This window comes from Grampus griseus (assembly GCF_964374135.1).
Source record: "Grampus griseus genome assembly, chromosome: 10".
In the NCBI taxonomy this organism is placed as follows: domain Eukaryota; kingdom Metazoa; phylum Chordata; class Mammalia; order Artiodactyla; family Delphinidae; genus Grampus; species Grampus griseus.
This window is the reverse complement of record NC_139004.1, coordinates 41,118,862-41,131,694: the sequence shown is the minus strand read 5'-3', so window position 1 is coordinate 41,131,694 and position 12,833 is coordinate 41,118,862. Positions and strand designations below refer to the sequence as shown.

The 12,833-nt window shown below is 36.2% G+C and overlaps 1 protein-coding gene across 1 annotated transcript in view; it reads right to left on the bottom strand.

The window, feature by feature from the left end:
- The window catches only part of TINAG (tubulointerstitial nephritis antigen), a gene marked incomplete at both ends in the record, with an annotated part of 93,923 nt that overhangs the window by 76,331 nt on the left and 4,759 nt on the right, over positions 1 to 12,833 (bottom strand). The window contains 3 exons of the mRNA XM_082664424.1: positions 2,416 to 2,530; positions 8,295 to 8,384; positions 9,012 to 9,075. Coding sequence (XP_082520550.1) covers positions 2,416 to 2,530; positions 8,295 to 8,384; positions 9,012 to 9,075 — 269 coding nt within the window. The remainder of the gene's footprint in view (positions 1 to 2,415; positions 2,531 to 8,294; positions 8,385 to 9,011; positions 9,076 to 12,833) is intronic.

Genomic DNA, 12,833 nt, shown 5'->3' with positions numbered 1-12,833 from the left:
GGAAGCTATGTCCTTGTGTGTAACAGAAGTCTTACAGTTCAGCCAAATTTTCCTTATTGCTTTCCTGGAATTACTTAGCTACTTTATTACATTAGTTCATAGCACTAGGTAATTTAAATTCTCCCAGAGTACTAATCATTAAGATTTTTCATTTAAATATCACCATAGTCACTTTTATGCAAACAAATCCCTAGGAGCCAATAAATGATTTAGAATTAGATTGCCTTTTTCTATGCTACAGTGAGTGGCAACCTGGGAAAGAAACATACCTCATTTTCTCTATAATATAAAATACTCTAAATTGCAAAAAAAAAAAAAAAAGCTTCAAAAGGAAATGTTAGAAAGAATCAAGAAAAAATGTATATTGACACCCAAATGAGTATTTGGCTAACTGGGACCCCTCACTAAAAGCAAGAGAAAGAGTAATCCTGATAAAGAGGGTGAATTTATTATTTTCCTGAACACTTCTGTCTCTTTTTTTCCAGATAGATAAGGACAAAATTGAAAAAGTAAACAGCCAGAAAAAATAACTCTTTTCCAATTGATCTTATAAGTAAGTCAATAAAAGCTATGAATATGAGCCACACCTCTAAAATGTTATGTCTTACTGATTGTGGAAAAAAATCCAAAAATATATCTAAGCTGATCATTTCATAAAGTTAGTTCTGGCTCCAAGATGAAAAGACTTTTTGCTGTTTTGAACCTGAACTGGCCAAAGCTAACTGATTAAACCGGAAGTCTAGGAACCATTTGGGGGCAGATCTTTTAAAGTCCTGACTCTGCCATTTAAGTAATTCTATGGTGGCTTTTCTCTCCTCTCCATCTCCGTGTGACTTGGCCACTCTCTGTGTCAATGTTCTTGTCTTTAAAATGTGGAGAATTACAGTACCCACTACATCAAGCTGGGAATTAGATGAGATAATGTATGAAAGTGCTGATAAGAGTGACTGGCACACAACTACTCAATACATGGCAGCTATTATGATCTTTTCTGATACTAGTTATAATTTAGCAGGTCCTGCTACTGGAATTTGAACTGGAATAATAAGTCAGGGGATTACACCTTTTGAAAGCAAAGTGCATTGAACATTTAATGAGAAACTTGTGGATTTACAACTCATCCAAGAGCATAAATAACAGCCCTGCTTGCTCTGAGATGCTGAGAGCTTCCGGGCAGCCAGGACCTGACACCTTCATTGCAGAGGGAAGAGCCAGTTCTCCAGCAGCCAGGGAACCCCACTCTGCCCTGGACATTTTTTTAAATTTAATTTTTAGTTTATATTGGAGTATAGTTAATTTACAGTGCTGTGTTAGTTTCAGGTATACAGCAAAGTGATTCATTTATCCATATACACATATCCATTCTTTTTCAGATTCTTTCCCATATAGGTTATTACAGAATACTGAGTATAGTTCCCTGTGCTATAGAGTAGGTCTTTGTTGATAATCTATTTTGTATATAGTAGTGTGCATATGTTAATCCCAAACTCCTAATTTATTCCTCCCTCCCACCCTTCCCCTTTGGTAACCAAAAGTTTGTTTTTGAAGTAAGTCAGACAGAGAAAGACAAATATCATATGATATCACTTATATGTGGAATCTAAAAAAAAAAAAATGATACAAATGCCTTGGGCATTTGTAGCAGGCCTTGAATACAATCAAAATCTCAACTGAGAGACACCACAAATGGGATGGTAAAACTGCAGCTCTAAGTTAGACATCTGTGATAACTAGACAGGTGGAAGATTCTTTATGCAAGGTACATATTATCAGAAGATAACACCACTTGAAAATGAAAGGGAAAACCAATACAATAGTATTAGAAACATGAGGGTGTTACGAAACATGGCAATTTCATGAAGGAGTTTGCCAGCTCATCAGGGAAATTTGAAGGTGTTCTTTAAATGGAAAATGTGAGGATTTTTGAGGATAAACTTCTGCTAGTCATCATAGCATACCTGTCTGCAGTTACTGGCATGTATTTTATCTTCATTTCATAATGGAGTACCCAAGAGCTGTCAAAACTCTGTTTTGATGAATTCACAAAATAACTAAGTTTACTTAGAAAAAGAAAAATAAGGACAACTAATGACTTGCTTAAGCATTGGGTCACCGACAAGCCAATCATCAGAAACATGAATTTTTCTGCAATGATTAGCAATGTAAATGAACACAATCATTCCTGAAGAGAGGAAACTATATCTAATTAATATTAGTGAAATTTCAAAGTCCACATGAAAATTTGGGGGGATGTAACAACCATTTTGGGGAAAGGTTTTTTTTAATTTATATGACAAAATTATCTCGGAAAGCACTAAACTCACTATTTTAGTTATTTAAAATTGCTTTATATGCACATATGAACACACTTATACAAACACACACATACATGAGTCAAACAGAGAGGATACCTACTGCCACTTCATTCATACTCAGAAGCAAGGGGCTGGGTGGCAGGGTGCCAAGGCGATATGTGAAACCCTCCTCCAAAGTCATTCCCCAGAATTGGCTGTAGTTCTGGGCTGTCCATCTGCCTTACAAATGAAAGAGAAAAATAGGTACAGGTTACATGATGTCACTTTTATCATTACATGTTCATTTATATTTCTGAAATTATATAGAAGCAAATCTGACAAAATTGGAACTGTTACTGAAAGCTAGATATTCATTATATTAATGATGCATTATTGATTACTCTAATAGGGAAGCATATCACTCTTCTTAAAGTAGGTCTATATCAATTATTTTAGTGTCTCAAATGAGGAACCTAAGGCTGTATTAATATAGACTAAATTTAAGAATATTGAATCTCCACATACAGTAAAGGAATTTTAGTGATAATAAGGTCAATATATGCAGTTTCTTCTAAATGTCATTAAATGTATTTTAGAAAGAAGCTTGAATGTTCAGAAATGTACTTATAGGTTAAATTGGGAAATCTGTTTTATTTATAATTTAGATTTGAAAAGAAGCCGACCATGTAAAAACAAGTATCCATGAAAAATTGAGGATAAAATAGTTATACTTAAAAAGATTACAGCAACACTAATTAATTTTGTTGAAATATTTTATTGAAATATTGAAATATTCTATTATGTATTAAATGAGTTAATTTGTGGTAAATGCTCAATAATATTAGTCATTATTAATATAATATAAATTCAACTGATGTAAAATTAGATAACAAAAAAGTACCGTTTTTTAGAGACATATTTTGTGCCCTTACATAAAAAAGTAAGCTTTGTTTTCAAAACCTAATGTTGAGATTTTAAGACAACAATTCCTTAAGAGATGATAGGAGATGAAAAATGAGAAAGATGAAAGTAATTTAATCATTGTTTGTTTGAATTAGCTACAACTTAAGGACAATATATTTTCAGTACTTAAGGCAAATCTAAACTCTATCATGTTGTGTTTATCACCAAAATTGTTTACAGTGTGAAAGCCTCTTATGAATGATTGAAGATATGACTCAATTTTCAATAATATGCCTGGTTGGCTTTCCTGGTGGCGCAGTGGTTGAGAGTCCGCCTGCCGATGCAGGGGACACGGGTTCGTGCCCTGGTCCGCGAAGATCTCACATGCTGCGGAGCGGCTGGGCCCGTGAGCCATGTCTGATGAGCCTGCGCGTCCGGAGCCTGTGCTCCGCAAGGGGAGAGGCCACAACAGTGAGAGGCTCGCGTACCGCAAAAAAAATAAAATTAAAAAAAAAATATATGCCTGGCAAGTTAATTCTTTTCTTTTACAAGATCTGTTAGTTCATAAAACTTGAAGCAACTTTGAGCCACAATTTTTAAATGTAATCTCCATCATCCAGGGAATTTCAATAAAGAAACTTTTGAATATATTAGACATTGCAGGTTTATTTAAGAGACCACCAGGATCAGCCTTAGGCAAAATCACGCAATAGTAAAATATGTTTTTGGTGCCCTACACTAGTAGTTTTCAAACATTGAGACATTTGGGGGCCATTTAATTAATCATTCAATTTAGTGAATAGGGATCAGTATTTTAAAAGATAAAATAGACTATAAGACAAACAATAGGAAATATTAGAGTTTATAGGACAGAGTGAGGGTAAGTAATATTTATATACATTTAAGTATAAGTATAAGTGCATGTGTGTGTGTGTGTGTGTGTGTGTGTGTGTGTGTGTACTAGGTCATAAAGTTACATGTATGATTTACTATAATTTATGCTCAAAAAAGCATGAATAGCACCACTGCTCTGCATCATCCTTTTTGACCTAGGCTCATCACTTTGTTTTTTTAATTGAAGTATATTTGATTTACAATGTTGTGTTAATTTCTGCCATACAGCAAAGTGATTCAGTTATATATACATATATATATATTCTCTTTCATATTCTTTTCCATTATGATTTATCACAGGATATTGAATATAGTTCCTGTGCTATACAGTAGGACCTTGCTGTTTATCCATCCTATATATACTAGTTTGATTCTGCTAGTCCCAAACTCCCAGTCCATCCTTCTCCTACCCCACCTCTCCCTTGGCAACAACGAGTCTGTCCTCTATGTCTGTCATCACTTTCCTTTTATCCCAAGTTAGCATTTACTGAACATTCTTAATTTATCTATCACATTCTTCAGTAAACACTGGGAACATAGAAATAAATTTCTCTACCTTCAGAAAGCTCATACTCTAAAAAAGCCTACAAAGAGGGTAATGACTTCAGTATGTATAATTTATTAGCGGTAGGTCAAAATCTGATCAGAGTAGAGGACTGAAACATAACTCTTCCTGAAGGAGTTAGAAGAATTTGTTATAGAAAGTGACTTTTTAGTGCTCAGCCTGGAAGGATGAGAATGAATTAGACAGCCGGATGTGAGAGAAGAGATAATTTATTCTAAATAAAGGCAACTCTGGAGCAAAGCAGGTTTGAAATTTGGAATAACATTTAGGGAATAGCAGATAAGTAGAACACTTAAACTCTGAGAGCGAGCAGAGAGACAGGGGTTGGAAAGAGTGTAAAAGATGAGGGAGTGAAGCATTTGGGACAGATTGTTATTTATGCTGAGGAGTAAAATTATATCCTAAAGCAATGGAGTGTCATTGAAGACTTTTTAAGAACGTGAGTGGCAGAATCAAAGCTTTGTTTTAGAAGGATAACCATGAAAGTATAAAGGATTGGTTGGAATTTGGTCAGACTGGAAACAGAGAGTAAAGTCAGGTCATTTCAAACTAGGCTTGATAAAGAAATGCACTAGAATATAGCATAAGAATAAAGGAAATACATTTCTAAAGTAAACTTTGTGAGGATTACAAGAGTGTAGTGACTGAGAGTGAAGAGGAAAGAAGCCTCAAACTAACTTCAGATTTTCTGGCTTAGTTGACATGGTAGTGGGGGATGCCAGTAACCAAGGACAAGTCAAAAGGTTAATCCTTTTGGTTTGGAGTATTTTTGACTTTGAGAAATCAGTAAGAAATCAAAGTCAACTTATTCAATAGATAGTCTATAGACTTTGAGTTCATAAGAAAAATCAGGGTTAGAGATAGGATGGATTAAAAATGGGTACAAATTCTTTGTAGCTCTTTCCATCAAGAGATGGAGTCCATTTTTCCAACCGTTGAATGTGAGCTGGCCTGGTAACTTGCTTTGCCTAGTAGAAAGCAGTGAAATTGACAATGTACAAATTTCAAGCTTTGGCCTCACCTGAGGCCATTTCCACCCTCCACTCATGTTCTGCTTGAACACTGTCATTATGTGAAGAAACCAAGGCTGTCCTGCTGGAGGCACATGGGCCCCCCAACAACCAGCACCAACTACCAGAAATGGGCAGGGGTCCATCTGGACAATGCAGCCCCAGCTGAGGCCCTAGATGTCTGTGGACACATGAGTAACCCCAGGAGAGACCAGGAAAAGAGCTTCAGCTAAGTCCATCCCAAATTGCCGGTATGAACAAATAAAAAGCTTGTGCTTTCAGGACGCTAAATTCTGAAGTGGTTTGTTTCACAGCATCTGATAAACTGAGACTATTCTCTCTCTCCCTTTGTTCCACTAACTTGCTGATTATTATTTGTGCTACTAATTTGCCACTTATAACTGCCCTATCACTAGAAATCCTTTTACAAAGTTATGATATGTGGATTCCTCAGCTAGATTGTAAATTCCTCTAAGAACTTATTTATTTGTATCCTCAGCAGTGCCAAAAGGGAAACACATGTTTTGTTAATATTAATTGCATTACAACATAATACAGGGAATAAACAAGCACTGAAGTGGGCTATGCAGAATGAATAAAGATTTGGATCTAAATACTACCAAGATGCCAGAAAGCAAAGGCTGTATATATTTGTATGTAGGCTATTTTAAAAAGCGCTTAAAATAGACATTGAATGCTATAATATGACTCTGTTTTCATACATGAAAACAACTTGAACATCAGGAACAGTAAATATCTGAGAATTAGAACTTTCTTTTTCTCTTTTTTTTTTTTTTTTTTTTGCGTTACGCGGGCCTCTCACTGTTGTGGCCTCTCCCGCTGCGGAGCACAGGCTCCGGACGCGCAGGCTCAGTGGCCATGGCTCATGGGCCCAGCCACTCAGCAGCATGTTGGATCCTCCCAGACCGGGGCACGAACCCGTGTCCCCTGCATCGGCAGGCAGACTCTCAACCACTGTGCCACCAGGGAAGCCCTAGAATTTTCTTTTAAATTCAAGGACTTTCTACACTCCCTCTTGTTGTTCCCTGGTAAATAATTTTAGTTTTACTCCTTTTCTTCATACTTTGTCTCTTTTACTTAACTTTTTTCTTTGATCTGAGTATATTTTCTTTTGCTGCAATTTTACTTCACCTTTTTTTTTTCAAGTCATCTATGTTTGCTACTAAAAGGCAAATCCTGTGCCTCTTAAATTGACCTAGAGTACTCTCAGAATAAACAAATGATGGAAAGAAAATTCTTCCTTCCAAGGAAGGCAGCATTCCCAACAGATCTGTACTTTTGTATGACTTTCTTTCCACATTGCTTTAGACTGTGGTTTCTCCTGGGTTCTGTTACAGTGGAAAGCTTGCCTGCTTATCTTGGCTTCTTGGAAGTGTGTGCTTGTTAGCTCAAGCATTTGAATCCTTTTAGGAACCTGATTCAGATAATCTCTCATGATGACACATACTCTCATGTCCTTTTAATGATTTAAATATCACTTAGCCATAGAAAATAATTGTTTTTCCCTAGAAATACTTAAAATGTCATCATATTATCACCTAAAATATTGTCAAAACACATACACACACACAGAGGAGTTGAGAATGGTTTAAGAATATTAATATCAATAAATGTGACTTCCAAGTGTCTTTTTTGTCTTCCAAGAAAATACTCTGGTTGCATCGAAAATTAGTGTCCCTACTGTCCTGGGAAACATATGTCTTAGGTGTAGCAAGAAGTGATTATTTCTATGTTTTAAAAATGCATTTCAGGATGACTTCACTTTTATAGTTGCTTGACAATAGGTCTTCTCATGTGAAATCTTTTCCTGAAGGTAGAAAATGTTTTCAAGAGTGTATAGAAATTTGATCAGTGACAGTGGAGAAATCCTGAAGCAGAAAACAGCTGGCCCATCCCTTCTCCCTTCAGTTCAGTAAAGAAAGCCAGTGTCAGCACTTACACCTAATTCCCTCTATGTAAGTGGAAAAGTGACTTAATTTATTAATCTATCAGAGCGCACCAAACAGTTACTTCCTTTAAGTGTCAATCAGTTCAAGCTTCTGTTTATTAGCAAAGTAAAATGGCTCAACCAGTCTTTTTACTAAACCGTGAGTGAAATTGGCTAGATATCAGTCATGTCGATGACGCTGTCTAGATGGACTGGTCGTTTGGGGGATCATCGAGATAAAATACTGCTTTCTGAAGGTCGGAGTCTACCCAGGTTAGATGAGCATATGATTGGCTGGGTCAGGGCAGCACCGGAAGGAAAGATGATGAACATGAATGAACCTGTTTGCCTACTTCCTGATTTTGCCTGAATACTTATTTAAACTAAAGCTCCCCCTACTAGCCTCACTCACACCTTGACACTGCTCCTTCCTAAACAATTTAAGACCATGCTCTATATTTCCTCTGTGCATTTTAATTTTAATCATTTAATGTTCCCCTCTGTTCATTCCAATTTCACATGCCTTTCTACCACCCTCCCCATTTCTCACCCACTCTTTTTTTTGTTTTTGAAAGAATGATAATTTTTAGAAGGAAATGATAGGAAATACATTGTTTGAAACCTGAGGGGCAATGAGGGGGGGAGGCGCCAAAAAGCCTAGAAAGCAAGATTTCTCTCACCCATAGTCTCCTTTATTGACATGTTCAATTAATCCTGGTTGAACAAGGCATACGTGCTGGGAACATTTCCATTGCTGTCCTGAGCATGTGCTGTAAAGATACAAAAGTTATGAAAGTGGCCTGGTCTTTAGGGAGTATACTTATAAAATTAGTAACCAGAGTTGCACCTTGTTAAGGCATAAAAGATATTTTTGACTAATGTTAACCATATGACTATTTAATTCTTGGCAAAAATAAATCACAACACGTGCATTAGCTACCACTCAACATCTTCCACTTCAGGCAATTAATAAATGAAATGATCACTGAGTCATTGGAGTTTGAAAACATAAGACAATGGAGACACTAGATTCAACACATTTGTAATTGTAAATTTTTTGCAGGATAATCAATTTCAAGGCAGCTTTGTTTTATATATAGTTACTGTGTTCAAGAACACGTGATTTTCCTGTAGTATATCAGAATGTTTAAAATTAAGAGGTTTGTGAAAGCAGACCACTGTCACAAACACCAAACTCAAACGTTAAAAGAAATATTCATGATTAGCTTTTAAACACTTATTAAAATTAAATATACTTATAAAAACTATGGGTATGTGATATCTTATGACTTATGATTCTATCTGTATTTAAATATATGCTTTGTTTCACAGATGTTCCTTTGAAGAAAACATACACAGACAGTAGAATTCAGTTTTGTGCCACTTAAATTCATTACCAGGAATTGCAGTTTTCTTTAATTACTGATCCTTCTTCATAACGTTGACCATCTCTGTGGCAACCTGTCAACATACCATGTAAACAAATCAAAATTCTAAATTGAGTAATAAGTAAATTAAAATTGTATTTAGTTTTTTCAAATATGCAAAAAAATTTGGTGCCCATCTGAAGGAAATCCACATAGGGTTTGTGTCAAGGTTTGTATATCGAATGCTTATGGGCTTGTTCCATAAGCTTCTATCTTTACATTGTGTATTTGTTCCAACTGAGAGGATTTGTAAAGCATAAAAACTAGATTACTGAGGTATTGATCACTAAACGTACTCAAAAAAATAATGTATTCAAGTAAGTAAGCAGTAAAACAGTGTTTGAATTAATTTATGGCATTTCTTATCTTAAAAATCTAATCAACTCTCATATGTAAATATGATTAATTACATATGCTTAGAGGAAGGAGCTCAAAGTGTTGGACCAAAATATAAAGCTATTTCAGTGAATTCACCTTACAAAGATAAACTCTATTTTTTTTTTAACTCTATTTTTTCTTCAAAATTTAGATCAGGAGAAAAATTTATGTGGTTCCAGTCCTTTGTGTTCCAAGTCCAAATGTTTCTCAACCATTAACCAAAACTCGTTGCTATTTTACCAGACTCTATAAACTACTCCAAAGAGATGAATGGTGAATTATCATTATATGAAAACCAATCAGTAAAATATGGTGAAAATAATACCCTGGCTACAAATTAAATCCCTTTTGAAAATATAACTTACACAAATTTAAATTCATGCTGAACTAGCAAAGGTAGAAAATTCACTCCTTTGTCATGTGAAAACTTTTTTGACGGAGACATGTCACTGATAGATCACAACAATGGCCCCTAGTTAAATAAAATGAATTCTAACTTTTTATTCATACAATCATAGGAGGAAATCTACATGTTTAGAAAGCATTCCAAGGGACCTGGCTTAACCACCAGCCACAATGTCACAAAAGCCACTTACAAATTAGCTATCCTCCGATTTTTCCAAAAATTGTTTCACAGGAAATATTTTACAAGTGCCCCTCTTCAGCATGCACTGTGTTCTCACAGTTCAATCTTTTGCTTAATGAATCTAAAAATCTCCTTGTATTTGCACCTATCCACCTCTTTTCCATGGATTTTTGACATTCCACTCTCACGAGAAGAGAGAAGGAAACCACCTCTCTCCTGAACCACAGGGGAGGGGAAAGATTTAACTTTAAATCAAGTTCAGAGTTTTAATTACTACCCAAGATTAAACACTTTTTGTAAATGACTTTCTATGTTTGTAACTTACAAAGACCCCGGAATTTTTACTACCTAAGAAAGCAACAGAAAATTCATGCAACAATTCAAATTTTATTCAAAGTCAAGAGAAGTACTTCCTTGACTAGTTCTAAAGGAGATAAGGGGCAAAATCAAAGCTGATTTTTAAAAATTTATACTGAAGTATAGTTGATTTACAATGTTGGGTTAATTTCTGCTGTACAGCAAAGTGATTCAGTTATACATATATATGTTCTCAAACCTGGTTTTTAATCAAAACCGATGAATGTTGCTTGTCCAGCATACCAGTTACATAGATAAAGGGATGAGAAATCACAAAGGTCCTAAGGAAAAAAAGGCTGTCCCTTCTCTAACCTGTACCCCAGCTATTAATTTTGAAGTAAAGAGAATGTTATCACCGTGCCCACCCAAGATCATTAGTACTATGTCTAGTGTTAGCAAAAGTTCCATTTCTTGGTCTTCCCTCCTTAATATCAAGTCAGAGTTGACTATAAGAAACAACATTTGCTGTAATCTCACTTGAGAGTTGGCCTCTTGAACAAACACCATAATCTGTTCACTTGAGTCTGGCCAAGGTGCTAACAAAGTGAAGCATCAACTTCTACACAATGCAGAAACGCAGTCCACTCCCTTCCTCCACTCTTCCCCACTCCAGTGTATCCCTCAACCCCTGAACAGCATTTAGTGAGATCTTTTAAAATCTACATTGTGTCACCCTTTGCTTAAAATCCTCAAGTTATTCCCCATCAAATTTAAAATAAAACCAAACTGCTTACAATGACCTATAAGACCTTATCCAAAATCTCTCTTCCATAATCTTTGTCCTCGTCACTCCTGTTGTGCTGGCTAAAGGGTTTCCATGATACTGATGAGGATGGAGAGAAGTGGATGAACGTAATTTGGAGGCAAAGCAAATGGGACTAGCTCTTGGATTGAGTTTGGAGAATGAGGAAAAAGAGGAATTAAGGGTGTCTCACTAGGATTTTGGCCTGAACCATAGAGAGGCTGTGAAGCTAATATTGAAATAAGGAACAGGCTTATGGCAAGAAATCAAGAGTTCTGTTTTGCATATTTTAGATTTAGATTAAGTCTATGTTAGCCATCCTAATGGAGAATATCAAGTAGAGTAGTAATGGAAATTCGGAGTTAAGTCATGATTGGAGCATGAATTTGAGAGCCAGCAACATACATATCTTTAAAGCCTTGAGACTACATAAGAGGCTGCTTGAGAGAGGGTTTGTAGGTAAGAGAAAGACGTCCAGGACTGAGCTCAAACTCTGTAGCTAACAGACATTCAGAAGAGGAAACAGGGAAGGAGTGACCTATGAGAAAGAAGGGAATTCAGGTGAGGGTAGAGTCTTGAAAAGTAAGAGAAGAAAGTATTCCAAACAAGCAAAAGTTTTCACCTACACAGAGTACCACTGAGGGATCAAGAAAAGAACAGACATCTTAATATTGCATTTGGAAACATGGAAGTTTTCAATAACGCTGCCAAGACAGAGCTCGGTAAAGTAGCAGGAAACAAGGTCTTGTAAGAATGAGCTGATGAGAGACTTGGAGTCAGGAAGTGAAATGTTTCCTTCAGATATTTTTGCCATTAAAGGAAAGAAGGAAATGGGATAATAGTTGGTTAGGGACATGGAGCTGAGGGAGGGCTTTTTCAAAGTTGGGAGTTACAACTACCTACTAACCTCCTGCAAGAGAATATCTTGTAAATGATGTTTGCTCACTTTCTTAATTATTTTCTCGGGGAAAGTCCCTAGAAGTGGAAATTCTGGGTCCAAATTGATGTTTGGACATCTTTAAGGCATTTAATTCATATCGTCATTTTTTTTTTTCTTTTCAGAATGATTTTACCAATTTATATTCACCAGCAGTTGAATGAATGAGTTATTCTGTGTCACCCTAATGCATAGACTGTAACTTTGGTTCCCATGTTAGGTACCACCTCATCATGGAAACAGAGTCAGGGTTAGAAATTAACCTTTGATGCTGTCTAGCACCATCTCCCAAGCAATGCCTGAATCCTCTTTTGGATTCTACTAGTTTTGAATGAAAAATATTTCTTTTAAAATGCTAATTTGAGAACATGATTGACGTTTAAAGGTAGCAGAAAAATTGGGGGAGTTAAAAAAAAACATTTTTGTAAATCAATAGTTTTGTAAAATGATTGATCCAGGAGAGAAAGGGAGAAACGATGCTTTAGGAGAGAAAGAGGGAGAGGAGAGAGGAGAGAAGAGGAGAGAGAGGGAGGGAGGGAGGGACAATTGTAAGGGTGGAGATTTTGAAAAGATAAGAGACAGTGGGAATAAAGACACAGACCTACTAGAGAATGGACTTGAGGATATGGGGAGGAGGAAGGGTAAGCTGTGACAAAGTGAGAGAGTGACATGGACATATATACACTACCAAACATAAAATAGATAGCTAGTGGGAAGCAGCCGCATAGCACAGGGAGATCAGCTCAATGCTTTGTGACCACCTGGAGGGGTGGGATAGGGAGGGTGGGAAGG